Below are 27,318 nucleotides of genomic sequence, written 5' to 3' on the forward strand. Positions count from 1 at the left end.
GTGGTGCAGGGCAAGCCCTCCTAAGGGGTCTCCAGCCAGGGCAGGGCCTGCATGGGCACCAGCCTGCAGCAAGGGGGAGGGGCGGGGGTGGCTGTCACTTGCCTGGTCACCAGCTCAGGCCCTCCCCACAGTCACAGCACTTGAGAGACACCTGGCCCGTTTCTCCTTTATTATATAATCTGAGCCCCTGCTGTCACAGTCAGTCACACGGGACAAACAGCAAAGAAGCCCTGGACCCATCCCATCACCCAGAGGCGCAGGGGGCACGTCTAATCAGAGCCCTCTCCTGTCTTTGAAGACTGGTTCCCTCAGTTCCCTTGCTTGAGGAGGCTGTAAACCTGCTCCAGCATGTGGCCTAGGCCCTGGTCCTTGGGCATCCTGCTGGCCAGGGAGATCTGAAAACAGGCAGGTCCGGCGCCTCAGGGCTGCTGCCCCGCTAAGGGCTCCGCTAACCCCGGTGGTGTCCCTAAAACCACACCTCCAGGTGCATCCTGGGCCTAGGAATGTCGTCGGGGGCGGGGGTAAGATTCCTCCACACCTTCGACAGTCTGCTCTCACACGCCCCGCCCCCCGTGCGCCCAGGCCACGCCCACCCTTCCCACCCAGCACCGCGGCAGGAGGTGACCAGTGTGGCAGCTTTAAGCCCGGGTCACTGTTCAGTCTGAACAGAACAAGCAAATATATGAAGCTGGTTCTCTGTAAAGCCGGGTGAGATGTGTCTTCTGAGAATGACTCCCAGGCAGGACACAAAAGGCTGCCAAGCCCTTGCTGACACAGACCGCTGACTTAACGAGGGCGGGGAGGGGGGGGGGAGCGGGGAGAGCCGCGGGAGTTGGGGGGGTGGTGCAGGGCGGACTGGATCGGCCTACTCCCAGCACCAGCCCCTCTGCCTGGCTCAGCTCTGCTGTGCTTCAGACTCAGAGCCCCTCCTGTTCAGGGGCAGCGTCTCAGTCAGGATAGCCCCAGGGCCACAAGGGCTGCAGGCTTTTACATCTTCATCCGTACTTGATAGCCATCTCCACCACTGTCACCACCCTTGTGTGACAAACGTGACTTTTCTTTGGCAGCGCTTACATCTGACTAAAATACTTTTGTACAAGCTCACTTAACTCACTTTTCCTCGAGCTGCCTCTGGATATATTCTTGTGGGGCTCCCTGAGATCTTTACAAAAGGAAGGGTTTGCACAGGACTCGAGGTGTGAGCCTCACTCACCTTCAGCTTGTCCAGGTAGGTGTGCTCCTGGTTCCAAGGCTCCTGGAACCTGATGAAGTCAGGGGCGCCCCTGTAGAACTCTACCAGCAGCATCTAGTGGGAAAGGAACACATGAGCCCCAGCCGCTGCCGCCCTTCAAGGGGCCTCTGGACTAACGCAGCACAGCACGTAGGGGTTACCCAGTTCCCCAAGAGAGGGGCCCCCAAGCAGTGCCACCCTGGGGAAATGAAGGCATTTGGCAGGAGAGAGGGCTGCCTAGAGGAGAAGATGCCTCCCCCAGAAGCAGAAGAATCACTGAATGCAATTCTTTCTACCTCTGCAGCCCTGAAAGACTCCCTGGCCTAGCCTTAGTCTGAGCAGGAACATCTGTGAAGTCACAGGTGTGATGAACTAGCTCCATTTGTTTAAATGCCTATTGAATGGCAGAAGTAACACCTGAGGTCCTCACATGTCTCCACTGGGAGAATCAGTGGCAGGTGCAGAAGCCCAAGGTAGGAGCGTCCCTAGCACCTTCCAGAACAGCAAGGAGGCCGGGTGGGGGTGGGGGGAGGGGCCGGGGCAGAGACTGGGGACTTGATCCTTAGAGCCCGTGATTTTCAGCAGCAGAAGAGACCTGATCTGGGTCTTGATGTGGCACTTTCAACCACAGCTTCCTGACTCCTAGAGTTATAGCCAACTAGTGGGGCGCCCTCAGCCCCCGCCTGCTCCTCCCAGGGTCCCCCACCCCCACCACCCCAGAGTCAGCTTACCATCTCATGGAGGATGTCATTAGTCAGGAAGTTGTCCTGGACGTAGGCCATTTCCACGTCCATGGGGATGCCATAGTCACTGGGCCTTTGCTGGCGGAGACAAGCTGGTCACCACTAGCTACCCCCGCCCCGCCCCCCAGCCCAATACTTCAGGGCACAGCAGGAAGTTCCCTGGGCTGGGGGCCAGGGAATCCACACTGCAGGCCTGGCTCTGGGCTGGGATCAGATTCAGAGCCATGTGGGGTCTCAGAAGAACCCAGCAATGTGACCTGGGAGGCAGAGTGGCCTCCATCACAGACACACACAGGAGTGGCCATGGCTCCCAAATTCCTTTCTAAAGCTGATTTCTGACTCCAAGACTGGACTTGGAGAATGAAACCAGACAGGTCTCAGGTCGGAGGCCATACTGGTAGCCAAGGCAGCTTGCTACAGTTGGAGCCCCAACCTTTTCAACATCACTCACACCTACTGCCTCAGCGCAATTATTATGTTCCTATCTCACAGATGAGACAATCTGAGGCCCCAGCTCCCCAGATGAGCCGGGAACCAGAGTACTGGCTTTCCGCCGCTAACAAGCCCTCCTGACCCCGCCCACAACCACGCAGGGCCCCACCCACACCTCCCCTGAAGCCCCGCCTACCTCAGGGGGCGGCATCACCCAGAAGGGCGAGATCTTGGACTCTGGGCCGGGGTTGCCAGAGTAGTAAGGGGCTGCAGACGGAGACACAGAGAAGGAGCTGGATCTGGGATCTCGGTGACCAGCAGGGCCCAGGCCCACCCCTTTCCCTGGACTCACAGCAGAGCAGGGCGAGGCAGGGCTGGAAACCGTTGCTGGAGCCCTGCAGCCGCAGCTGGTAGTCCATCTGCTTATCGATGTCCTGCAGCGACGGTAGCGCCGGGCTATGCGGGTGGCTGTGGTACCAGCCCACCAGGGACAGGCCGCGCAGGAGCAGGCTCTGGTAGATCTAAGGGCAGAGACGCGGCTGGGGCCGGCGCGGGACGGTGGGGTTCCACCAGCCCTGGTGCGTGCACGCCACTCCCGGCGGCCAGCACGCCAGGCACACACAGCCAACATTTAATGAGCGCCTGCTGTGTACCAGGCCTCTGAGGATACATCAGTGAGCAACCGAGACATACCCTGCCCCGCGCTCAGCAAATCCAGTGAGGGGGACAGTCAACAAAGACATAAAGAAGATGCTCCAGGCTTCTCCGGTGGCTCAGCTGTAAAGAACCTGCCTGCCAATGCAAGAAATAAAGGGTTCAACCCCAGATGCGGGAGGACTCCACATGCTGGAGAGTAAATAAGCCCATCCACAACAATTGAGCCTGGGAGCCGCAACTACTTAAGTCCCTATGCTCCAGAGCCCGAGCTCTGCAATAAGAGAAGCCCCCACAACTAGAGAAAAGACCCAGCAGAGCCAAACATAAGTAATTTTGTTTTAAAGCCTCCTATATTCCCCGGTGGTCTAGTGGTTAAGGACTTGGACCTCTCACAGCCCCACAAGGGGTGGGTCTCAATCCCTGGTGTAGGAACCAAGATCCTGCAAGCCGCAGTGGCGCAGCCAAAATAGAATAATAATATAATAATAATAAAATAACAAATGCTCCTATTGTAAATCTAAGGCAAAATATTATTTTGCTCACTGCTGTATCCCCAGCTCAAGGAACAATTCCTGGCACACAGTAGGTACTCAATAAATAGTTAAAGAGGCAGATGTGCGAACGCAAGTAGAGGCAAGCGCAAGCGTAAAGAGAAAGGAAGAGGCGGGTGGAGAAAGCTGTGCACCAAATGCACACCTATTCTGTCCTCCGGAACTGACCATGCTGGAAAAGGCGGGTGTGGAGTGCTTAGTGCAGTGCTAGGCGCATACTAAGCACTGTTATGAAAACATCGAAGGAGGGCATTTAATATCTATCCGGCCTTTACCAGGTGACAGGCAGTCTGAGCGGGGAAGGGGCTGGCGGCATCTGCGCAGAGGAAGAATGACGGTGGGGGTCACAGGTGCAGGGACTGGAGCTCACACGTACCTATCTGCACCCTTGCTGAGTGGCGACACGGCGCTAGGCGCCCTGACGCAGTAGCCAGGACAGCTGTGTGCACACCAGCCTGCGCCCCCTCACCCACAAATGCCCCGTTGCCATGCGCCCCCTCACCTCCTCTTCCACGGTGGCTGCGGTCTCCGCGTCCCCCAGCCGGCTCCGACAGGGGAAGGCTCTGAGCACCGTGAGCACTGCACGGAGGCGGGAGAAGGGGTGGACATTGACCCTGGCCCCCAAACACCCTCTCTGCCCATGGGCCCCCAATACCCACTCTGACTGTTGATGTCCCAGCGGCCCCCCAGGTACCCCACGACCTGGCTGCGGGTCAGGTGGCTGTGGAAGTCCTGGGGAGGGGGAGGGACATGGGAAGACCCGCTCAGACTGTGCCTGGTCCCAAGGCCGTCCTGGGGGTCAGCCCACCCCCCTCCTTCCTCAGATATTGATTGAATGCCTACTGTTTACCAATAGTAAACAGAGCAGACAAGGTCTCTATTCCAAGGACCCTCTGGGCAGGGACCAGCCCCTCCCCAAGCCTGGGAGCCCCTGAGCCCTAAGGGACAAGGTAGGAGGTGGGCACACACCAGCAGGAACAGCACGTTGCTGGAGACGGCCACGTTGAACGGCTGGAACTTGTTGATAGCTGCGAAAGACGTTACTTCCACCAGGGTGTGGGGGTTCCTGTGGGAGCCAGGAAGGTTCCACAGCCTCAGGAACCCCAAGGCCCTTCCCTCACCCACACACTGGTTCCCTCGGTCCCACAGCTAGCTCTGAAGATCTGAGGCCTTGTCTCCATCCTTCCCCTGCCTGCCCTTGTCCCCCAACCCCATGCTGCAAGAGCTTCTGTAGATGGGGATGAGGGTGGGGGTTCTCCCAGCGGGCATGGGGTGCATCTGACCTGGCCGAGTCACGACTTCCCAGCATGCAGTAGCGCACCGGCACCCGGATCTTGTTGTCCACCCTTTTCCCTGGGGGCGTGGCCTCTGGGGAGTTGGCAGGGGGTGTTAAAGAAAGATGTCAGTATCAGTTTCTCCCCAGCCAGGAACTGGAAAACCAAGACCAGGCAGTCCAAGAAAGAAAGAAGACTCCAGGGGCAGTCTTAAAAAATCAAGAAAGGACTTCCCTGGTGGTCCAGTGGCTAAGACGCCATGCTCCCAGTGCAGGGGACGTGGGTTCCACCCCTGGTAAGGGAACCAGATCGAGCAAGCGGCAACTAAGACCCAGTACAGCCAAATCAATCAATCAATCAATCAATCAATATTTTTAAAAATAAAGAAATGAGGCAGCAAGTCAACAAACTGGACATAAGAAACTAAAAAATCAGAAGAAGGGATCAGGAAATCAGGTGAGGACCAGTCAGGCAAAGAAATCAGGCAACAGGGCAAAGAAATCCTATGGAGGAGTAAGGATAAAGAAATTAGGCAGTGGGACCAAGAAATGTAGAATTAGAGCTTAAAAAGTCAGGCGGTGAGAGTGAAATTAGGCAGCGAGGGCTGGGAAGTCAGCCAGGCTTCTAGCGGGCTCTACACCCAGCCTCCTCCCCGGCCTGAGCTCTGTCCACCTCCCCCAACTGTTCCCACCTCCTCCCCTCCCCCACACCTCTTACCCGAGTGGACAGGCTCCGAGGGGCCCTTCCCTTGCGGTCTCCTACTCTTGTCGTCCGCTGAGGCTGCTGTCAGAACCTCCTCCTCCTCTTCCTCTATCAGCGGCTCCTCCTCCTCTCCTTCGCTGGCCGGGCTCTGAGTGGGGTCGGGGTTGGGGGAAACGCGACGGGACTTTTAGCTGTATTCTCCATACCCTCCCCCCAAGTTCGACCAAGAACTCTGGCAGGCCAGAACCTGCCATTCCTGTCGTTGCCCCGGGTGCCCACTAGAGGGAGAGAGTGAGCAGAGACAATCTAGGATGTGGACCAGTTAGTTGCTCAGGCTGGAATACCGCCTCTGCCTATTACAAACTGACTTCAGGCTCTGCTGCTGCTGCTGCTGCTAAGTCACTTCAGTCGTGTCCAATTCTGTGCGACCCCATAGACGGCAGCCCATCAGGCTCCTCTGTCCCTGGGATCCTCCATGCAAGAATACTGGAGTGGGTTGCCATTTCCTTCTCCAGTGCATGAAAGTGAAGAGTGAAAGTGAAGTCGCTCAGTCGTGTCCGACTCAGCGACCCCAAGGACTGCAGCCCACCAGGCTCCTCCGTCCATGGGATTTTCCAGGCAAGAGTACAGGAGTAGGGTGCCATTGCCTTCTCCAGACTTCAGGCTCTATTCTCCTGTAAAACGGCACAATGACTTCTAGCCCCACAGGGGTGGCAAAAGGGTGAAATTAGATAATGCGTGCAAAGCATTAGGCATATGCCAAGCATATGCCCTGCTGCTCCATTCATCCAGCTGGCAAACACTTTGCATGGATTAGTTGATCAGATTCTCTCAATAACCTCTCCTTCTCCTTTCTCCTAAAGAGCCCTTCCTTGATGAGGTGACCTCTCTGTCCAAACCCAACAGCCACATCTCAGTCTCTGTCCCTCTCCTCCTCTCAGCAGCGTCTCCTGGTAAATCCTCAGGGATCCCCACCCCCGCACTGACCGGCTTACCTCCCACCACTCCTGGACCCCCTTATTCTCCTCCATCTCACTCGTTGGGCCAGGGCTGGGTCCTCCCGCCTCTTTATTCCCCCACCTACACCCCTTCTGAGGGGCCTCAAACCCCGTGTGCCCCCTGGACAACTGCCCACAGTCCTGACTCCAGGCTAGGTCTCCCCTGACCTCTGGACCCCAGGTCCGACTAGTCCCTGACATCTCAAAAGGGGGTGTTTACATTCAACAAGGCCACCCAGACCATCACCCTAAACTTGCTCCTCCACACATCTCCAATGAGGGTAATCCTGTCCACGCGCTTGCAAAAACATTTGGGGGAACAAGACATCTCCTAACACCAACATCAGATCCACCAGCAAATCACATCACATCCACTTTCAAAATTAACCAGAACTTACCCACTTCCTCCTCCTCAAAGGCCGGCCAGATACACCCCATCATCACCCACCTGAACCCTGAATCCCTGGCTCCTATTGTCCTCCCAACAGCGGCCACCAGGGGGCGCCGCTAATGACCTGACTCAGGCCCCACACCTACTCCGCTCACAGTACTCCAGGGATCCGACTTCCCTCAGGGTACAAGCCCAAGTCTTCCCCACAGCCCACCATGCCCTCCAAGACTTGCCCCTTTTGCCTCCCTGCCCTTCCCTCCTCCCTCTCTCCCTATCACTCTCTGCTCCAGCCGCATCAGAGCCTTGCTGTTCCCCCAAAACACCAAGCCTTTGCACATGCTGTTTTCCAGAAAACTTTTTGCTCCCTGCCTCCACCCCTTCAGTTCACTGATCAGATGTCACTTTCTCAATGAGGCCTTCCCTGGCCATCCTATCCCTTTCAGCACTTGCATCCCCTGCCCCTGCTCACTTCTTCCAAAGTATGATAAGATGGACTTATTTCTTTTGTTTGTTTCTCTCTCCATGAAGGCAAGGATGTTTCTCATTTGGCTCTCTGCTTTATCTCCAGCTCGTAGAAGAGGGCCTGGCACACAGCTGGCATTTATTAAATGCTTCCTGAATGAATAGCCCTATGGTGTGGTGTGAAGGTTAGTTTTATAAGTCAACCAGGCTCAGCTATAGTACCCAGTTACTGAATCAAACACTAGTCTAGGTGTTGCTGTGAAGGCATCTGGTTGATGTGGTCGACATCTACAATAAGTTAACTTTCAATAAAGAAGATTACCCTTGATACTGTTGGTGGGCCTCACCCAATCAGGTGAAAGGCCTTAAGAGCAAAACCTAAGGCTTCCTGGAAAACAAGAAATTCTGCCTCGAGACTGCAGCATCCAGGGACTTCCCTGGTGGTCAGGAGGTTAAGAATCTGCCTTCCAATGCAGGGAATCTGGGTTCAATCTCTTGTCAGGGAACTAAGATCCCACGTGCTGTGGGGCAACTAAGCCTGGGCACTCGGGAGTCCAAGCCACAACCAGAGAGAGGCACATCACTACAACAAAGAGCCCAGGAACCGAAACTAAGACCTGATGCAGCCAAATAAAGAAAAACATTAAAAAAAAAAAAAAGACTGCAGCATCAACTCCAGCCTCTGTGTGTATGTGTGTGTGTGTATTACTATCACAGCATTCAAGACCCTCCAAAATCTGGTCCCTGCCAATGCTGCCAGCCCCCTCAGCTACTAAGGCATTGAATCTCCAGTTGCATCAGCTAAAAATGGTTCCTTAAGCATCATGTGTTTCTTCATGCCTACAAAGCTGTGCATATGCCATTCCTTCCTCTGGAAAGCTCTTTACCCTTCATCTCACTCTGATCAACTCCTATTCATCCCTCAAGGCCCCAGCTCCAACATTCTCTCTCTGGGCACTCTTTATCCAGCAGTGAGTCAGAGAGGCTGAAGGATGTACCTCATCAGCGGCAGTTGCAGTCATATGGAGCTGGTTTCGGCGGAGCCAAGCAGCTTTGTACTTGTCCAGTTTCTGGCCCTTGTATTTGACAGAGGCCCAGCCACAGCCAGACTTCTTGGCCGGGTTCACCAGCTTCTTGCAATGAGTGGCCCAGGCGCTGGGTGAGTTGAACACCTGGCCTGTTTCCTGCCACACAATCCTTCCATCGGGCTGCAGGTCTCCCACGAACTTCTTCCCCTGCAATGACAGTGGGTTGGCTGAACCCAGGAGCTGGTACTCATCAAGATTCCCTCCTCCAGGAAGTCCTCCCTGACCCCATGCTACTTCCCAGGGCTTGCCACCCATCTCCCACCTCCTTTCAGGAGGCTTACAGCTTAGGTATCATCCTGATCAGCCTGGATTGAAACCGTCAAGTTATGTGCCCATCCCCACTCCCTTCACTGGACTGTGAGCCCCAAAGGACAAGAACTGCATGTGACTTGATCTCCACTGGGTCCCTAACACCCAACACAGCCTGTCACACAGCAGATGCTCAATTCACAAGCTGCTCCCATTCACAAAGAGAACAATAACAATATGGTAATAATAACAAACACTTATAAGGGACTTACTGTGTAGCAGGCACACTACTGAGCAGCTTATTCATTGCATCCTCATGCAACCCCATGTGAGGAAAGAAAATCCCATTTTACGGATGGGGAAACTAGGATACGCATAAGTTGAGTGAAGTCACATAGCCAGGAAGGCACTAGTGTCTTCTCCGAGCCTAAGATCTCCTTTGTGGAATGGAGAGTTTGGTGAACAGTGTTCTCCCACCCAGAAAGGCTCCTGCTGGGTCAGGATGCTCTGTGCCTCAGTTTCCCCTCCTCACACCAGGGGCTCGGGTTGCGGCAAGAAAGCACACTGGACCCGGGTTTCCCCTTTTTGCACGAGCTGGAATGGGATGAGGCTGGGAGGCGCTCACCAGGTAGTAGATGGACAGCACTCCGGCGCCGGGCTCCAGCAGCGCGTCCTTGAGGAGCACCCGCAGCGTGACCGCGCGCCTAGTTAGCGCGCCCCCTGGCCCGCCGCAGCTCCCCGGTCCCGCCCCGCCGCCGCCTCCGCCGCCGCGCGCGCCTCCCGATGCCCCTGGCCGCTCCGGGTCCTCGGCCTCCGCCTCGTCCTCGTCTTCATCCGGCGCCTCCTCGCCCGCGGCGCCCGCAGGGGACAGCGGTTCCGGAGCTACGGGCAGCGACAGGCTGCAGCGGAGCCGTGCGCCCTGAGCCGGTGCAGCCACCCAGCCTGGTCCCCCACCGGCCCCCCGCCAGGCCCGCCGTACCTGCCATGGTCGTTCCGCCCCACGCCCCGCGCCCGGTGCGCCTCGGGCTCTTTCTTCCCGGCACGTGACGCGGCTCCGCCCCTAGGGGGGAGCACCTCTGCCATTGGCCGCCGCCGGTGGGCTACTGGGGGCTTGGCCAGCAGAGGCGAGCCGGGGAAAGCCAGACTCTGGCCTGTTCAAGCGGGAGAGGGAGGTGGGGGTTCAACCCTAGGGGACCATTCGGGAAACTGAGGCCTGAGGCCACCTTCCGCGGGAGGGAGGTGGTAACCGAGAGCTCGGGACACCACTGGGAACACTGAGGCCGGGGGCTTCCGCTTTCGGAGAACCAATGACTCCACCCGAGGTCACCGACTGAGGCCTGGGGCTGGGGGACTTAGCGGCGCTCAACCCGCTACGACTAGCGGGGAAATTAAGATACATGATCACTCCTAATGAGGGACCCACAGGCCTCAGCTGTTGGTACCAGGAAGACACTGAGGCCTGGGAGGATGAGCCCCACTGCCCTGGGGCTGCGGGCCAGAATCGAGGAAACAACCCGGCGCCTCGACTCTGAAGTGCCCAAGACGGGCGGCATTCTCTAAAGGGTTAATTTCCACCTTCCCCGGCGGCCTTCGACTGCCTTGATTGGATTGCAGCTGAGCCCGCCAGCCAATTATAACTAGGTTATTTCATCTTCAGCCAATAGACGATAGAGGGTGGAATCCCTCCTGCCAGTCAAGCGTTAAATTGCTCCTCCTCTACCAGTCAGCAGGAGTCCCCGGGCCTTACGTGTCCAATCCATTTTAGGGTCTGGTCTTCAACCAACCAATCAGTTCGCGGCTCAAACCTCCCTTGAGACCCACCCCCCAACCTCTCCCACCCAACCCTCAGCTCGCGGTGCACGTGGGCGGAGACTGGCTAGGAGTGCGGGCGACAGCTGCTGCTCTTTTGTCTCTGGTCACTGTCCCAGGACCTTTGCCCCGAGGCGCAGGGCCACCTCCCAGTGCTGGGACTCCCCAACCCCAGGGAGGGCTGAAAGCCCTGGGCAGGGGCTCCCTCCAGCTGCACGGCAATTTTTCGGCTGGACTCAGCTACCTATGCCGGTCTGAAAGAGGGGACAGGCTGTTAGGGACAGGGCTGTCCAGCCACAGTGGTCTGGAATGAGTGAGCCTAGCTCCAAATCTTGCTCTACCATTTCCCAGGTCTGTGACTTTGGCCATGTGTCTCCACCTCTCTGCTCCTGCGGATAACAATTCCTACTTGAGAGTTGTTAAAGAACAGGACTTGACGTATAGTAAGAGCTGGGGAATGTGAGTGATTATTATTACTCATGATGCAATAAGATTTGTATTTTAAGGTAGGACAAGAAAAAGTAAACAACAATTCTTTGTTTGGACCCCTTCCCTCCCTCTCTTGCTAATCTGTGTAACACATTAACCAGAGATCCTCAAAGATGGAAAGATAGGAACTCCTGCTCCACATTAAAGGTCTCTTTTCTTTTTCTAACATTTTATTTCTTTTTTCCCCATTTTTAAAATTTGAAAGATAATGCTTTACAATGTTGTGTTAGTTTCTGCTGTACAACGAAGTGAATCAGCCATGCATGCGCGCTCAGTTGTGACCGACTCTGCGACACCCTGGCCTGTAGCCCGCCAGGCTCCTCTGTCCCTGGGATTTCCCAGGCAAGAATGGGTTACCATTTCCTTCTCCATGTTTTTTTTTTTTTTTTTCTAATGTTGACAATATATCTTCTTATAAGAACAGTGTTCTTTCCCAGCTCTGTAGGGGTCATGATGATCTGCTGCTCACTCTGTATTTGCTTACCTGAACTATGTATCCTTAGTGAAGTTTATGTAAATATCAGTATGTCATTTTGATGTATGATCGTTTGTCTCAAGGAGGTCCAGAGGTTAAGAAGCCATGCTTCCACCGTACAGGGCGTGGGTTCAATCTCTGGTCAGGGAATCAGTGACGCAGCAGGCATGCATGCATAAATGAAATATATATGACTGTGCCTACTAACAGGCGGAACCGTTCTTAGAGCTTTCAGAAAATCTGCTTCCTGTTATAATCTTCAGTTTGGCTCAAAGAAAATTCCGTTTTTCTCTTCTTAACTTGATAGTTAATGTTCCCTGACACTCACTTTGTGTCCAGTCCAAACCTCCTTTTGGAGTCATCTCACCACCCACCCAGGGTCCAGCCATCAGATAGGCATCTCCAGGCCCTTAGGGGGCTTCCCAAGTGGCACTAGTGGTAAAGAATCTGCCTGCCAATGCAGGAGACTCAAGAGATATGGGTTCAATCCCTGGATCACAAATATCCCCTGGAGAAGGAAATGGCAATCCATTCCAGTATTCTTGCCTGGAAAAATTCCATGGACAGAGGAGCCTGGTAGGTTACAGTCCATGAGATTCAAAGAGTTGGACAGGACTGAGCGACTGAGCACAACACACAGCTGCTTAGACTCAACAGAGCTCAAATGGCCTCAGTTTATTTGCCCATGGCCTTGTCTACTTTCTCTTTGCCTCTCTTCTAAAACCCAGGGCTGAATCTCCAGCATCTCTCATCTGGATCATTTCCTGGAGATTCAGGCCTCCATATTCACACACACTCCTTACATCTCCCATCCTGGCCCCAGAGGAATCTTACTAAAATGCAACTATGACCACCTCCCGCCATTGCTCTAAATCCTTCTATGAATCCCCATTGCCTTTGATAAATTAGCCACTGTGACCTTATCAATCATTAACAATTTACAGCACCCCTAAATGGCAAGTAGTGTCATCAACATTACCAGACAGTTCAGGAGAGGAAGAGTTACACAGTTCTTCAGTGAATTCCCAAGGCTAATCTTTGCTATGTGTATAAAGTCCAGGCAGTCCTAGAACTATTAAGGAAATTGAATTTGTAATTTTAAAAGTCCCCCAAAAGGGACTAGGTATCATCACGGTTCATAAGTTGTTTAGCTACAAGTTCATTTCAGTAGCAGGACCTAACAAGTATTTGAGGACAAAATCTCCTGTGTTTAAAAAACATATTTTTTTTTACCATGCTAATAAAAATATTAATTTGTTTGGGAAAAAAATAATTGAAAAAAATTAAACTCCCAAAGAAGAAATCTCCAGGCCCGGGTGAAAAATTCTATGAAGGTTCAAAGAAGAATTAACACCACTTTTACATAATCTCCCTGTGTGGAAACGGCAACCCATTCCAGAATTCTTGCCTGGAGAGTCCCATGGACCTGGAACCTGGCAGGCTACAGTCTACGGGGTCGCAAAGAGTCGGACACTGAAGCGACTTAGCGTACGTGCATGCATGCATTACATAATCTCTTCCAGAAAATTGAAGAAGGAACACTTCCCAATTCATTTTATGAAGCTACCGTCACCCTGATACCAAAACCAGATAAGGGAGTACAAATAAACAAAAGTACAGAACATCCCTCATGAATCCAGACCAAAAAAAAGCTTTTAAAAAAATGTTAATAAATAGAATTCAGCAATATATAAAAAGAAGTATTCATCATGAGAAAGTGGAGTTTATCCCAGGGTTGCAGGGCTGTTTCCATATTCCAAATTCAATCAGTGTTTTCCACTGTATTAAAGAGACTGTGGTAGGTGAAACAGTGGTTCCCTAAAGATCTCAATGTCCAAATTCCCAAGGCCTAGGAATATTTAGGTTACATGGCAAAGGGGATTTAAGTTTTCAGATGGAATTACAGTTTCTAATCGAATTAAAATAAGGAGACGTTAAAGTAATAATCATTAAAACAAGGAGATGATCCCAGATTATCTACTGAGTCCAACATAATAACAGGCATCCTTAAATGTGAAAGAGAGTCAGGGAAAGGTGACTGTGGAAGAAATTCAGATTGATATAACATGAGGTTTCTACCCACTATTGCTGGCTTTGTAGATGGAGGAAGGAATGGGGAAAGCTAGAAGCTGGAGAAAGCAAGGAAATAGATTCATTCTTTGAGGCTTCAGAAAGGAACACAGCTCTCAGGGACTTCCCTGGTGGGCCAGTGGTTAAGAATCCACCTTGCAATGCAGGCAATGTGGGTTCGATCCTTGGTCAGGGAACTAAGATCCCACATGCTGCAGAGCAACTAAGCCTGAGCGCCACAACTAGAGAGTTCATGCATTTCCCAACACAGCCAAATAAATAAATATTTAAAAGAAAAAAAGAATAAGGAACATAGTCCTGCCAACACCCTGATTTTATTTTCATGAGAACCACATAGGACTCCTGACCTACAAAGCTGTAAGATAACACATTTGTGTTGTATTAAGTCTCTATATTTATGATAAGTTATTACAGCGACCACAGAAAACTAATACACAAGCTAAAGAAGACATGTCACAAGAATGTATCTATTCATGAAAAAAAAAAAGCATTTGATAGAATTCAACACCCACTCATAATAAAAACTCTCAGCAAACCAGGAACAGAGAGAAACTACATCAACTTGATGAAGAACATGGACAAAACTTCAGGTAACTTTGTACTTCACGATAAAAGACTTAACACTTTTCCTATTGAGACTGGGGACAAGGAAAGGCGTCCACCCTCACCATTCTTCAACAGAGTCCTGAAAGTGCTAGCCATTACAATAAGACAAGAAAAAGAAATAAAAAACATATAAATTGAAAATTAACCCTATTTGCAAATGACATGACCTGTGTACAAAATTTCAAGAAATCTCCCAAACATGCCCCTAGAACTAAGGAGTGAGTTAATTCAGAAAGGTTATAGGATAAGAGATCAACACACAAAAATCAATGGCATGTTTGTATGCTAATAATGAGTGTATGAAAACTGGAATTGAAAATACAATATTACTTATAATGTTTTGAAATAGAAAGAAAAAAAGAAATGCTTAGATGTAAATCTAACCAAACAGATACAGGACTTGGATACTGAATACTATACAACACTGATGAAAGAAATCGAAGATTTAAATAAATGAAAAGAATCTGAAACTAACATAATATTATTATACTTCAATAAGAAACAAGGGAAGGAGGGAGGAAGGAAGGAAGGGAAAAAGGGAAGGACCATTTCTATGGGTTGGAAGACTCAACACAGTATGCAAAAGTTATCAAGTTTTGGAACTTCCCTGGCTGTCAGTTGGTTAAGACTACACATTCTAATGCAGAGGGGTGTGGGTTCCATACCTGGTCAGAGACCTAAGATCCCACTTGTGGCACTGCCTAAAATTAAAAAAAAAAAAAAGCCTAATCTCCCCCAACTGATATACAGATTTAGTGCTATTCCTGTCAAAATCTCTGCAAGATTTTTGGGTAAATACATCCAGATTTTTCTAATGTCCAGGCAGCCTAACAGGCCTCCTGGACATTGTGTCACTGTCTAGTCTCATTCCCTCACAGCTCTGGCACCAGATTCCTTTCTCTCCCTTCCAGGTCTTTGCTTAGGCAAGTGCCCCTGTTGATGCCCCCTACACCACACCAGCAGCCCCCTCCTCTGTTCCCTGACTCCAACCAGGCCTCCCTGACTCCCTGACTCCTTGCAGGGTCAGAGAGACCGGGATTTCCCTAGAGTCTCTGGACCTGCCCGGCCCAGCCCCCGCCCAGGGCTGGCAGGGGAGGGAGCTCTGGAGCTGACAGAGAGAGGAAATTCCCCTGGAACCTGTTTCTCAGCTTCCTGGCTCAGCTGGAGCACCTGCTGGAGGGAGAGGCCAGGCCGGGCCAAGGACCCTGGCCCATCATGGCCTTGGCCCTGAGCCCGCCCCGGGTCCCCAAGCCCAAGAGCGCCCTGCCCCTGCACTACTATGAGAGCTTCCTGGAGAAGAAGGGACCCCGAGATCGGGTAAGACAGGCTGGGGAGCTGGCACTGCTGGGTGGCCCCTGGGCAGGTGCGGCACCTCTCTGAACCTAGACCTCCCCAGCCTGCTGAGGAGGATGAGGTGGGTGCTGGTTGGGGCAAGGCATAGACTGGGGGCTGGGAAAGGTTCTGTCTGTCTGTCTGTCTCTCTCTGATCTAAGCTCTTTCTCTTTCTGTCTCTCCCCGCTTGGATTGGTCTCTTTCTGAATCTCAAGGACTTTCTCAAGGAAATGGCGGTGGGGGCGGGGAGGGGGGTGTCTTCTGACACCACTCCCTACCCCCCATCCCTCCTCCCCCAGCCCTGAACTAACTCTGTGAACCTTAGCCACAGGGGTCAAGGTCCATACAGATTGCAGGTGGGGACAGTGAGAGGTACTGGGGGCTGTTGCCAGTCAGGGGCCCAATGAGTGTGTGTGTGTCCTTCTCAGAATAAAGCTCAACTCCTCCATTCCGCTAAGGCCCACCCTCATCCGCCACTAGGACCCAAACCAAGCACCCTTTTCCCTGCCTTTGCCCTGGAAGTTTCCTCCTTTCCTTCTGCCTTCATGCATTCAAATCCTCCCCAGCCTAGAAAGCACCAGAGGCAGGAGATCTCAGGGGTTAAGAAAGAGGTTTATTTATCTGTGAACACACCTCAAAGCATGTGGGGGATCTTGGTTCCCCAACCAGGGATCAAATCCACGCCCCCCTGCAGTGGAAGCCAAGAGTCTTAACCACTGGACTTTCAGGGAAGTCCTAGGCAGGTACCATAATTATCTACTATTTTATAGTAGAGGCACAAAGAGCTTAAACAGCACTCAGGGGGTGACACATAGCTGGTGTATGACAAAGCAGATGAGTTTGTCCACTTACTGCTTTCTTCCCAGTGCCTGGCACACAGTAGTTCTTCAGTAAATGATAGTTAAATGTATGTGTGTATCTAGGATGTATCTATAGATGGACAGATGGGTGAATGGGTGGACAGACAGGTGCTGCTGCTGCTGCTAAGTCACTTCAGTCGTGTCTGACTCTGTGCGACCCCATAGATGGCAGCCCACAAGGCTCCTCTGTCCCTGGGATTCTCCAGGCAAGAATACTGGAGTGGGTTGCCATTTCCTTCTCCAACGCATGAAAGTTAAAAGTGAAAGTGAAGTCGTTAAGTCGTGTCTAACTCTGTGCGACCCCATAGACGGCAGCCCACCAGGCTCCTCCGTCCCTGGGATTTTCCAGGCAAGAGTACTGGAGTGGGGTGCCATGTCCATCTCCAGAACCGACAGGTGAAAGGATGCATAAGCACAAATATACTTGGGAGACACTGCAGGTTTGGTGCTGGATCACCACAATAAAGCAAATATTGCGATAAAGTGAGCCATATGAATTTTTTTTCATTTCCCAGTGCTTTATAAAAGTTATGTTCACACTAGTCTGTATCCTGTTGTATGTAATAGCACTATATCTTTTTAAAAATCAGCTCATAATCATCTGCTTTCTTTTTAATTAATTATTTATTTTTGGCTGTGCTGGGTCTTTGTCGCTGTTCGAGGGCTTTCTTTAGTTAAAGTCAGTGGAGGCTACTCTGTAGTTGCGGTGCACGGACTTCTCATTGTAGTGGCTTCTCTTTTGGCAGACCATGGGCTCCAGGGCATGTGAAATAGCACTGTATCCTAAAAAGACAATGTACATAACTTAATTTAAAAATAATGCTTTTGGAAAAATGACACCGGTAGATACTTCTTTGACTCAGAATAGCCACAGATGTTTAATTTGTTTAAAAACAAAACCCCACAATATCTGTGAAGTGCAATAAAATGAAGCATGCCTGTACACAGGTGGATGGGTGAGGACATAAGTGGATAAAAGAATGGATGGATGGCTGAATCAATAGGTGGCTCGATGGATAGATGATCACTGTCAATATAAGAGCTATCCTCATTGTGAAAGTGTTAGTCACTCAGTCATGTCCAACTATTTGCAACTCCATGGACTGTAGCCCACCAGGCTTCTCTGTCCAAATAGTAGAATGGGTAGCCATTCCCTTCTCCAGGGGATCTTCCCAACCCAGGGATTGAGCCCCCATTGGTCTCCTGCATTGTAGGCAGATTCTTAACCATCTGAGCCACCGGGGAAGCCCTTTCTGCTGCTGCTGCTAAGTCGCTTCAGTCGTGTCCGACTCTGTGTGACCCCATAGACGGCAGCCCACCAGGCTTCCCTGTCCCTGGGATTCTCCAGGCAAGAACACTGGAGTGGGTTGCCATTTCCTTCTCCAATGCATGAAAGTAAAAAGTGAAAGTGAAGTCGCTCAGTCATGTCTGACTCCTAGCAACCCCATGGACTACAGCCTACCAGGCTCCTCCGTCCATGGGATTTTCCAGGCAAGAGTACTGGAGTGGGGTGCCGTTGCCTTCTCCGAGGGAAGCCCTTACGGACTCATTAATTTACTTCCTCTTTCAGGAAGTCTTCCCCAATTTAGCAATTTGAAGTCCTCTCTCCTCTGCAATCTCTTGGCCCAGGGTCTGTCTCTACCTGAGGGTGCTAATTTCTCTTCTCTGAAAGATTTTAGTGTCTCTGCTTTCTCTGTGGGCTGCCCTGGTGGCTGTAGGTGATGAAGGAAACCATGTAAAGATCTGGGAGAAGCATGTTGTGGCAAAGAGGCCAGAAGGTGCAAAGGTCCTGAGATAGAGAAGGATGGAAGTGCCCAGCTCTGCCACCTCACCTCCCTCTCTTTCTCCACCTCTGGTCCACAGGATTACAAGAAGTTCTGGGCAGGCCTTCAGGGCCTGACTCTGTATTTCTACAATAGCAATCGGGACACTAAGGTAAGGATGGAAATGAAGCCTCAAGAATTGGCCTGCCCTTGACCCTAGGACCTAACAGAGGGTGTGGACAGGATGTCCTAGCTGGGGGGGATGAGGCACTCAAACTCTGTCTTCTGTGCTCCCAGCATGTGGAAAAGCTAGATCTAGGAGGCTTTGTGAAGCTCACAGATGAGGCTCCCTGGGGAAACTCCCATGACCCTAGCACCCACTTCTGCTTGGTCCTTCGGAACCAGGAGATCAAGTTCAAGGTAAGTCTCTTAAGGGTGGCTGGTGGGAGACCCTTCCTCCATGTCACACCCACCATTAACACATACCAACACAAAGTCACACAGAATTTATCACTGGGTTTGTATCACTAGGCAAATCATTAACCTCTCTGGGCCTCAGTTTCTACAAGTGAAAAATGAGATAATTATGTGTAAAATCCCCAGAACACAATCTGATCCACAAGGACCGCAACTGCCATCATTCAATCTTCAGCTAACATTATTGAGCACCTATTGTGTTCCAGACACTCTTCTTAGTCACAGCAGTGACTAACACAATTTAAAATTCCTGTGCTAAGAACACTCTCTAATACCATGTTCAGTCACTAATTTGTGTCCGACTCGTTGTGAACCGCATGGACTGCAGCACGCCAGGCCTCCCTGTCCAACTACCAGAGCTTGCTCAAACTCATGTCCATAGGATCAGTGATGACATCCAACCATCTCGTCCTCTGTCATCCCCTTCTCCTGCCGTCAGTCTTTCCCAGCATCAGGGTCTTTTCCAGTGAGTCAGTTCTTCACATCAGGTGGCCAAAGTTTTGGAGCTTCAGCTTCAGCATCAGCCCTTTCAGTGAATATTCAGGGCTGGTTTCCTTCAGGATTGACTGGTTTGATCTCCTTGCAGTCCAAGGGACTCTCAAAAGTCTTCTCCAGCACCATAATTCAAAAGCATCAATTTTTCGGCTCTCAGCCTTCTTTATGGTCCAACTCTCACATCTGTACATGATTACTGGAAAAATCATAGCTTTGATTATATGGACTTTTGTCAGCATAGTGATGTCTCTGCTTTTTAATATGCTAACACCATACACAAAAATAAACTAAAAATGGATTAAACACCTAAATCTAAGACTATGTACTATAAAACTCCTAGAGGAAAACATAGAACACTCTTTGACATAAATTGCAGCAGTATCTTTTTGGATCCAGCTCCTAGAGTGAAGGAAATAAAAACAAAAATAAACAAATGGGACCTAATTAAACTTAAAAGGTTTTTCACAGCAAAAGAAACCATTAAAAAACCAAAAGACACCTATAGAATGGGAGAAAATATTTGCAAACAATATGACCAACATAGGATTGATCTCCCAAATATACATACAGCTCAATATCAAAAAAACAATCAACTCAAACAAAAAATGGAATATCTAAATAGACATCTCTCCAAAGACATACAAATGGCCAAGAGACAAGTGAAAAGATGTTCAACATCGCTAACTATTCAGTTCAGTTCAGTCTGTCAGTCGTGTCTGACTCTTTGCAACCCCATGAATCGCAGCACATCAGGCCTCCCTGTCCATCACCACCTCCCAGAGTTTACCCAAACTCATGTCCATCGAGTCAGTGATGCCATCCAGCCATCTCATCCTCTGTCGTCCCATTCTCCTCCTGCCCCCAATCCCTCCCAGCATCAGGGTCTTTTCCAATGAGTCAACTCTTCGCATGAGCTGGCCAAAGTACTGGAGTTTCAGCTTTAGCATCAGTCCTTCCAATGAACATCCAGGGCTGACTTCCTTTAGGATGGCCTGGTTGGATCTTCTTGCAGTCCAAGGGACTCTCAAGAGTCTTCTCCAACACCACAGTTCAAAAGCATCAATTGTTTCGCACTCAGCTTTCTTTACAGTCCAACTCTCACATCCATACATGACCACTGGAAAAACCATAGCCTTGACTAGATGGACCTTTGTTGGCAAAGTAATGTCTCTGCTTTTGAATATGCTATCTAGGTTGGTCATAACTTTCCTTCCAAGGAGTAAGCGTCTTTTAATTTCATGGCTGCAATCACCATCTGTAGTGATTTTGGAGCCCAGAAAAATAAAGTCTGACACTGTTTCCACTGTTTCCCCATCTATTTGCCATGAAGTGGTGGGACCGGATGCCATGATCTTCGTTTTCTGAATGTTGAGCTTTAAGCCAACTTTTTCACTCTCCACTTTCACTTTCATCAAGAGGCTTTTTAGTTCCTCTTCACTTTCTGCCATAAGGGTGGTATCATCTGCATATCTGAGGTTATTGATATTTCTCCCAGCAATCTTGATTCCAGCTTGTGTTTCTTCCAGTCCAGCGTTTCTCATGATGTACTCTGCATATAAGTTAAATAAGCAGGGTGACAATATACAGCCTTGACGAACTCCTTTTCCTATTTGGAACCAGTCTGTTGTTCCATGTCCAGTTCTAACTGTTGCTTCCTGACCTGCATACAGATTTCTCAAGAGGCAGATCAGGTGGTCTGGTATTCCCATCTCTTTCAGAATTTTCCACAGTTGATTGTGATCCACACAGTCAAAGGCTTTGGCATAGTCAATAAAGCAGAAATAGATGTTTTTCTGGAACTCTCTTGCTTTTTCTATGATCCAGCGGATGTTGGCAATTTGATCTCTGGTTCCTCTGCCTTTTCTAAAACCAGCTTGAACATCAGGAAGTTCACGGTTCACATATTGCTGAAGTCTGGCTTGGAGAATTTTGAGCATTACTTTACTAGCATGTGAGATGAGTGCAATTGTGCGGCAGTTTGAGCATTCTTTGGCATTGCCTTTCTTTGGGATTGGAATGAAAACTGACCTTTTCCAGTCCTGTGGCCACTGCTGAGTTTTCCAAATTTGCTGGCATATTGAGTGCAGCACTTTCACAGCATCATCAGGATTTGGAATAGCTCAACTGGAATTCCATCACCTCCACTAGCTTTGTTCGTAGTGATGTTTCTAAGGCCCACTTGACTTCACATTCCAGGATGTCTGGCTCTAGGTCAGTGATCACACCATCGTGATTATCTGGGTCGTGAAGATCTTTTTTGTACAGTTCTTCTGTGTATTCTTGCCATCTCTTCTTAATATCTTCTGCTTCTGTTAGGTCCATACCATTTCTGTCCTTTATCAAGCTCATCTTTGCATGAAATGTTCCCTTGGTATCTCTGATTTTCTTGAAGAGATCCCTAGTCTTTCCCATTCTGTTGTTTTCCTTTATTTCTTTGCATTGATTGCTGAAGAAGGCTTTCTTATCTCTTCTTGCTATTCTTTGGAACTCTGCATTCAGATGTTTATATCTTTCCTTTTCTCCTTTGCTTTTCACTTCTCTTCTTTTCACAGCTATTTGTAAGGCCTCCCCAGACAGCCATTTTGCTTTTTTGCATTTCTTTTCTATGGGAATGGTCTTGATCCCTGTCTCCTGTACAATGTCACGAACCTCATTCCATAATTCATCAGGCACTCTATCTATCAGATCTAGGCCCTTAAATCTATAGGTCTTCTTATTGAAGACCTGAAGGAGGTGAGGAAGCCAGCAGTGTAGAGATCTGAGAAACAACTTCAGCAGTACAAACAGCATGTGCAAAGGCCCTGAGGCTGAACTATGCCTGGCATGTTGGAGGAACAGTGAGACAGCCACTGTGGCTGGAGCAGAGTAAGAAAGGAGGAAAGCCGGAGGGCATGAGGGCAGGGAGGGGATGGGACAGGTTGTGTAAGACCTGTGGGCCACAAGGAGGGCCTGGGTTTTAACCCTGAGGGAGGTAGAAATCAAGGGAGGGTTTCACACATAGGAGAGGTATGATCTATGTGTGTTTCTTTTTTATGAAATGTGGATGTGAACTGCCCTGGTGGTCCAGTGGCTCAGAATCCACCTGCCAATGCAGGTGACATGGTCCAGGAAGATTCCACCTGCTGTGGAGCAACGGTATGCGCCACAACTACTGAGCCCAAGTGCCACAATTACTGAAGCCCATTTGTCCTAGAGCCCATGATCTGTGACAAGAGATGCCACTGCAACAAGAAGCCTGCAAACTGCAACTAGAGAAAGCCTGCATGCAGCAATGAAAACCCAGCACAGCCAAAAATAAATTAATTATATTAAAAATAGTTGATGTAATAACATTAAAGAATAGTACCCCCATATTACTAAGGACTTATATTCAGACATCATTCTAAATTAACCTGTTCTAACATTTAATTTTCATTAAACAACCCTCAGACACAGGGATGCTTATTCCTTACTCCCATTTCACAGATGGGTAGACCAAGGCTCATCAGCCAGGCATACTTTTTCTTTTGCTCCCCAGGTAGAGAGCCTGGAGTCTCGGGAGATGTGGAAAGGCTTCATCTTGACAGTAGTGGAGGTAAGATTGGTTAACCCCGGCCCTTCTCTCTCTCCTTCCCCACTTGGCCTGTTCAGAAATCCTTTTTAAAATGTCCGTTCCCCAAACAAACCTCTCAGCCTCCTCCTTAGTCTCAAACTGGCGGCCTCTGAACCAGGTGTAAATCATCTGCGTTTTGTTTTGCCAACAAAGTGCTATAAATGTAAAAGTCAGCTGCTGTCGTTTAAAAACCAGGAGTGTTAGAAAACAGCCCCGATTTCTATGTTACTCAATTGCTCCCCGTCTGGCCCTACAGGCTGTTGAGTTTGAGATCCTCCATGCTAGCATTTGCTCTGTCCGTCCCCCTCACGGAAGTCCTCTTTAAGCCCTCTCTGCCCCTGAGGTGTCAGGCGGCTCGGGAGCCCCGTCCAGACCTGGGTTCCATCCTGGCTACATCCGCACCTTTGCCTCAGTGTGCCCCCTGTGACACGGTCACAGGCGCCCATTTCCTGATCGCCCCAATCCCCGTTCAGCTCCGCGTCCCGTCCAACCTGACGCTGCTGCCAGGACACCTGTACATGATGTCCGAGGCCCTGGCCAAAGAGGAGGCCCGCCGTGTGCTCGAGATGCCGTCGTAAGCGCCCGTGGGTCTGCAGGATGGTGGCGGGCTGGAGAACATGGGGCCGCAGAGGGCAGTGAATGGGGTCTCCTGGCGTTGGGTCTTGGGTACATCCGGGCAGGGGTGGGGATTGGGTCCCCACAGTTGGGAGCCCGACTGGGTGTTTGGGGCGGTTCTGGGTTCCTGACCGCGGGTCTGGGTCTTCAGGGGCGGGTTTAGATGCCGGGGTGGCGGGTGTGGGGCTCTGAGTGTTGGCCTCCGTTCCCGGAGGGCAGGCATGGGCTTGCAGAGGCAGAGTCTGGGTCTGTGGGGGGGAGGGGGGGGTGGTTAGGCAGGGTCTCCAGGGACCAGGTGACGGCTAGGTGAGCTTGGCTGGGTGCCCAGGGGCGGGGTTACGTTTGGAGGGCGTGGCTGTGTCTCTGGGGGCGGGGCCTGCACCTGTGAGTGACGCTGCTCGCCCCAGGTGCTTCCTGAAAGTGAGCCGACTGGAGGCGCAACTGCTCCTGGAGCGCTACCCTGAGTGCGGGAACCTACTGCTGCGGCCGAGCGGGGACGGCACGGACGGCGTGTCAGTCACAACGCTTCAGACGCTCAGTGGGTGCGCATGCGCGGCTCCGGGTGGGCGGGGCGTCGGATACAGGGGCGTGGTCGGGTAGCGAGGCGGTGTCACGTTGTGGATGGGGCCTGGGAGGGCCCTCCTAGTGGAATCCCTCAGGGCTTATTTCTCCCGGAGGACACTGCCAGGAGCAGGGTCTTTCTTGAAGGTGGAGTCTTTTGAGGGCCTAGTCCCACGCCGAGAGCCACGCCAGGATGTGGGGTGGTTAGGGTTAGGCCCTTCTTGGGGGCGGGGCCCGGGCGAGGGACGGGCCCTTCCTTGTTCTCAGCCAGGTCATGCACTCGCCCCCTATCCTGTCAGGACGCCGATGGTCAGGCACTACAAGGTGAAGCGCGAGGGCGCCAAATACGTAATCGACGTGGAGGAGCCGGTGAGCATTGGGCCGGGTCCGGGGAAGCGCAACGGCGTGGGCTGCACCCCTTCCACGCCGGGCCTGATAGCATCCCCTCTCTGATCCTAGTTCTCTTGCACCTCGCTCGAAGCAGTGGTCAACTATTTCGTGTCGTACTCTAATAAGGCGCTGGTGCCCTTCCTGCTGGATGAAGACTATGATAAAGTGATAGGTTGGTAGAACCTCAGGGAACTAGGTTGGAGGGAGGGCTCAGTCCACGCCTCTCCCGCCCCCTCCCCAACCCGGACACCCTTGGGTCAGCCCCCAGCTGCCGTGCCTCCTCCAGGCCGCCCTCTCTGTTCCAGGCTTCGTGGAGGCGGATAAAGAGAATGGCGAGAGTGTGTGGGTGGCGCCCTCGGCCCCCTCCACCTCCGGCCCAGGTGATGCCCCCTCCCCGCGGACGCCGCTGGGGCAGAGTGGGAAAGGACCTAGGACTCTCATGGCTCCACCTGTGCCCAGTCTTGTACCTAGAGTTGCAGGGACCCAGAAAGTACCCAGACCCTGTCCTCTACGTGCTTCCAGGTTATGGAGGGAATGGACAGGGCTGGGCGCACACACTCGCAATCCTGAGGGGTTGAACCTGGAGCTGGAAGGCGAGGGGTGGGGGAGTGCGGGGGTGGGGGCGCAACCTAGAGTTGGGGAGAAGAGGAGGATGGGCAGAGTCGGGGGAAGTCTTCTTGGAAGAGTGGGTGTTTCCTAAAGTTCTCAAAGGATTTCATTAGGAAGAGATGGGAAATCAGGCTGGGAGGTGGTCCAGATTATGGAGCAAAAGGAAGAGATTGGAAAAGTGGAAAGGTCTGTGGGATGAGCAGTATGGTCTTCCCTGGACTGGGCAGATGCTGAGGACCCTGCATGCATGACACATACACAAATGTATGTACAATGTACACAAATGTACATACACACACACATGCCACTCATGAACATAAACCTGTGTGTGTCCACCTGCATAATGAGAAGTTCCTACGTAGACAGTGGCTCCACCCATGCATAAACATGGGTGTCATACAGTTCCAGTCCCATATAGCACACATATATATACTTCAAGTCACAATCATGTGTGTACACACAAATTGCAGACATATCCACTCGTGAGCACAAATTCAGACCTTTACAGATACATGTGTGTATACACTAATACAGACAAATGCTGTAGCACGTACCTTAGCATCCATGAGGTGTCATGCATGCACAAGAGTATAAACCCTTTGCTTAGTCGCTCAGTCATGTTTGACTCTGACCCCATGGACTGTAGCCCACCAGGCTCCTCCGTCCATGGGGATTCTCCAGGCAAGAATACTGGAGTGGGTTGCCATGCCTTCTTCCAGGGATCTTCCCAACCCAGGGATTGAACCCAGGTCTCCCACATTGCAGGTGGATTCTTTACAGCCTGAGCTACCAGGGAAACCCTTTACTTACATTCAACTTATGAAATTCACCCAGTGTCCATGTATTGCTACCTAGGGACACACATCCACAGACATAAACAGGCTCATGCCCAGACACACATGCATGGACACATAGGCCTGTATCCAGGTGTGCACACACACATCCCCACTGGTGTCTCTGTTCCACATGGGCCCCGACAGTGACCACAGTTTCCCACCAGGTCCTGCACCCCCCAAGGGTGGCCCTAAGCAGCTGCCTCCCACATCCATCACGCCTGTGCCCAGTCTGGACAAGCTGCCTCCACTACCGGACCAGGATAACAACTATGTCATCCCCATTGGAGACACCCCAGCTGCCAGCTACATGAATGAGGATGGTGGGTAGGGGACCGGGGTGGCTAGAGCTGGCAACAGGTAGCAAGCTGGTGACTGGATGTGACATACTACATCTTTGTCCACGCAGTGCCTTCCCCCAGTCAACTAGTTGTTCCAAAGCCCAGGCGGTTGGTCAAGCTACAGGCAAAGCTTCCAAAGCCACCTACTGTGCCCAAGTCAGGTATGGGAGGGGTCCCTCCTCCCAGCCCCTCCCCTGTCCAGCTGAGGGTGGGCCTCAGCCTTCATCTGTCTGTTCCTGCAGAGCCCAAAGGCCTCAACAGTGGCCCAGCCAAGAAGCTAGCAGCCAGCTCAGCACAGGCTTTCTCGCCCACCACAGGTAAGGGGTCAATGTAAGAGGGCTTTTCAAGTGGGGAACCCAGGTGGTCACACTCTGGAGCACTCTGTGCTTGGTTTAATGCTCTGCTGTGTCCATCTTGAAGTTCCTCATGGCCACTGAACACATTTTCATCTTACGCTGCAGTGATCCTGGGTGGATACAAGCAGGGAAAGCCTAGATTGGGGGTCTCTGGTGCCACTGGAGCCTCAGGTACCCTTACCCTCATTCTCAGGGCTGGCAGATGTGACAGCAGAACTGGAAGAGAAACTGCAGAAGAGGCGGGCACTGGAGTAGGCAGCTGAGCGCGTGGCAGACCAGCGGGTCCATCTCCAAGCACCACACACCAGTCAGGCGGATCCCTCCTCCCAGAATTAAAGCTCAAGCAACCCCAGGAGCTGTGTTTGGCTTGGCTGGGTGGGTGGTGCGGGGTCTGTTAGATGACTGCCCACAGCTGGTTCCAGTGGTCCTCAGTTCAGCAAAACCTGCCTCCTCACCCTGTAAGAAAAGCTCCCACCTTTTTTATGACTATGCCTCATGGCTTGTAGGGGGCTTCCCTAGTGGCTCAGTGGTAAAGAATACGCCTGCAACGCAGGAGACACGGGTTCAATCCCTGTGTCAGGATGCTCCCCTGAAGGAGGAAATGGCAACCCACTCCAGTATTCTTGCCTGGGAAATCCTACGGACAGAGGAGCCTGGCGGGCTACAGTCCATCAGGTCTCAAAGAGTCCGACCTGACAGGGACTAAACAACAAGTTTGTGAGATCTTAGTTCCCCGACCAGGGATTGAATCCAGGCCTCTGCAATGAAAGCACAGAGTCCTAACCATTGGACTGCCAGGGAATTCCCAAGAAATTTCCCATTTTATGGCTGAGAAAGCTGAGGTCT

General features: G+C 51.4%; 2 protein-coding genes across 6 annotated transcripts; one reads left to right on the top strand and one right to left on the bottom strand.

The window, feature by feature from the left end:
- Positions 1 to 93: 93 nt before the first annotated feature.
- On the bottom strand, positions 94 to 10,254 carry MPND (MPN domain containing). Of its 2 annotated transcripts, none has more exons than XM_070373902.1 (13): positions 9,758 to 10,254; positions 9,404 to 9,677; positions 8,440 to 8,676; positions 5,606 to 5,738; positions 4,898 to 4,982; positions 4,584 to 4,680; positions 4,274 to 4,346; positions 4,117 to 4,193; positions 2,759 to 2,927; positions 2,603 to 2,673; positions 1,963 to 2,052; positions 1,214 to 1,306; positions 94 to 395 (listed from the first exon to the last, which is right to left on the bottom strand). In XM_070373902.1, the coding sequence occupies exons 1-13, from the start codon at positions 9,859 to 9,861 to the stop codon at positions 309 to 311; spliced, it is 1,590 nt and encodes a 529-aa protein (XP_070230003.1). In that variant the 5' UTR covers positions 9,862 to 10,254; the 3' UTR covers positions 94 to 308. The 2 variants fall into 2 exon arrangements, with proteins under 2 accessions (XP_070230003.1, XP_070230005.1); XM_070373904.1 differs by having other exon boundaries at positions 9,404 to 9,660; positions 9,758 to 9,854.
- A 5,110-nt stretch (positions 10,255 to 15,364) lies between these two features.
- Positions 15,365 to 27,244, top strand: STAP2 (signal transducing adaptor family member 2). 4 transcript variants are annotated; one of them, XM_005895966.3, is made up of 13 exons: positions 15,365 to 15,565; positions 18,304 to 18,375; positions 18,501 to 18,623; positions 22,693 to 22,749; positions 23,241 to 23,341; positions 23,790 to 23,924; positions 24,243 to 24,312; positions 24,403 to 24,505; positions 24,639 to 24,713; positions 25,943 to 26,098; positions 26,185 to 26,277; positions 26,359 to 26,433; positions 26,666 to 26,849. In XM_005895966.3, the coding sequence occupies exons 1-13, from the start codon at positions 15,464 to 15,466 to the stop codon at positions 26,725 to 26,727; spliced, it is 1,224 nt and encodes a 407-aa protein (XP_005896028.1). In that variant the 5' UTR covers positions 15,365 to 15,463; the 3' UTR covers positions 26,728 to 26,849. The 4 variants fall into 4 exon arrangements, with proteins under 4 accessions (XP_005896028.1, XP_070230006.1, XP_070230007.1 ...); XM_070373905.1 differs by lacking the exon at positions 26,185 to 26,277 and having other exon boundaries at positions 26,666 to 27,244; XM_005895967.3 differs by lacking the exon at positions 24,639 to 24,713 and having other exon boundaries at positions 15,366 to 15,565.
- Positions 27,245 to 27,318: the final 74 nt, after the last annotated feature.

Source organism: Bos mutus, chromosome 7 (assembly GCF_027580195.1).
Source record: "Bos mutus isolate GX-2022 chromosome 7, NWIPB_WYAK_1.1, whole genome shotgun sequence".
Classification (NCBI taxonomy): Eukaryota; Metazoa; Chordata; class Mammalia; order Artiodactyla; family Bovidae; genus Bos; species Bos mutus.

Bases quoted from the DNA above. Each gene is read 5' to 3' on its own strand.
- MPND (XM_070373902.1), bottom strand. From the start codon at position 9,861: ATGGCAGAGGTGCTCCCCCCTAGGGGCGGAGCCGCGTCACGTGCCGGG. The intron at 9,678-9,757 runs GTACGGCGGGCC...GCTCCGCTGCAG, and splicing joins GGGCGGAACGACCATGGCAG to CCTGTCGCTGCCCGTAGCTC. The intron at 1,307-1,962 runs GTAAGCTGACTC...CTTTCCCACTAG, and splicing joins ATGACATCCTCCATGAGATG to ATGCTGCTGGTAGAGTTCTA.
- STAP2 (XM_005895966.3), top strand. From the start codon at position 15,464: ATGGCCTTGGCCCTGAGCCCGCCCCGGGTCCCCAAGCCCAAGAGCGCC. The intron at 15,566-18,303 runs GTAAGACAGGCT...TCTGGTCCACAG, and splicing joins AGAAGGGACCCCGAGATCGG to GATTACAAGAAGTTCTGGGC. The intron at 26,278-26,358 runs GTATGGGAGGGG...CTGTTCCTGCAG, and splicing joins ACCTACTGTGCCCAAGTCAG to AGCCCAAAGGCCTCAACAGT.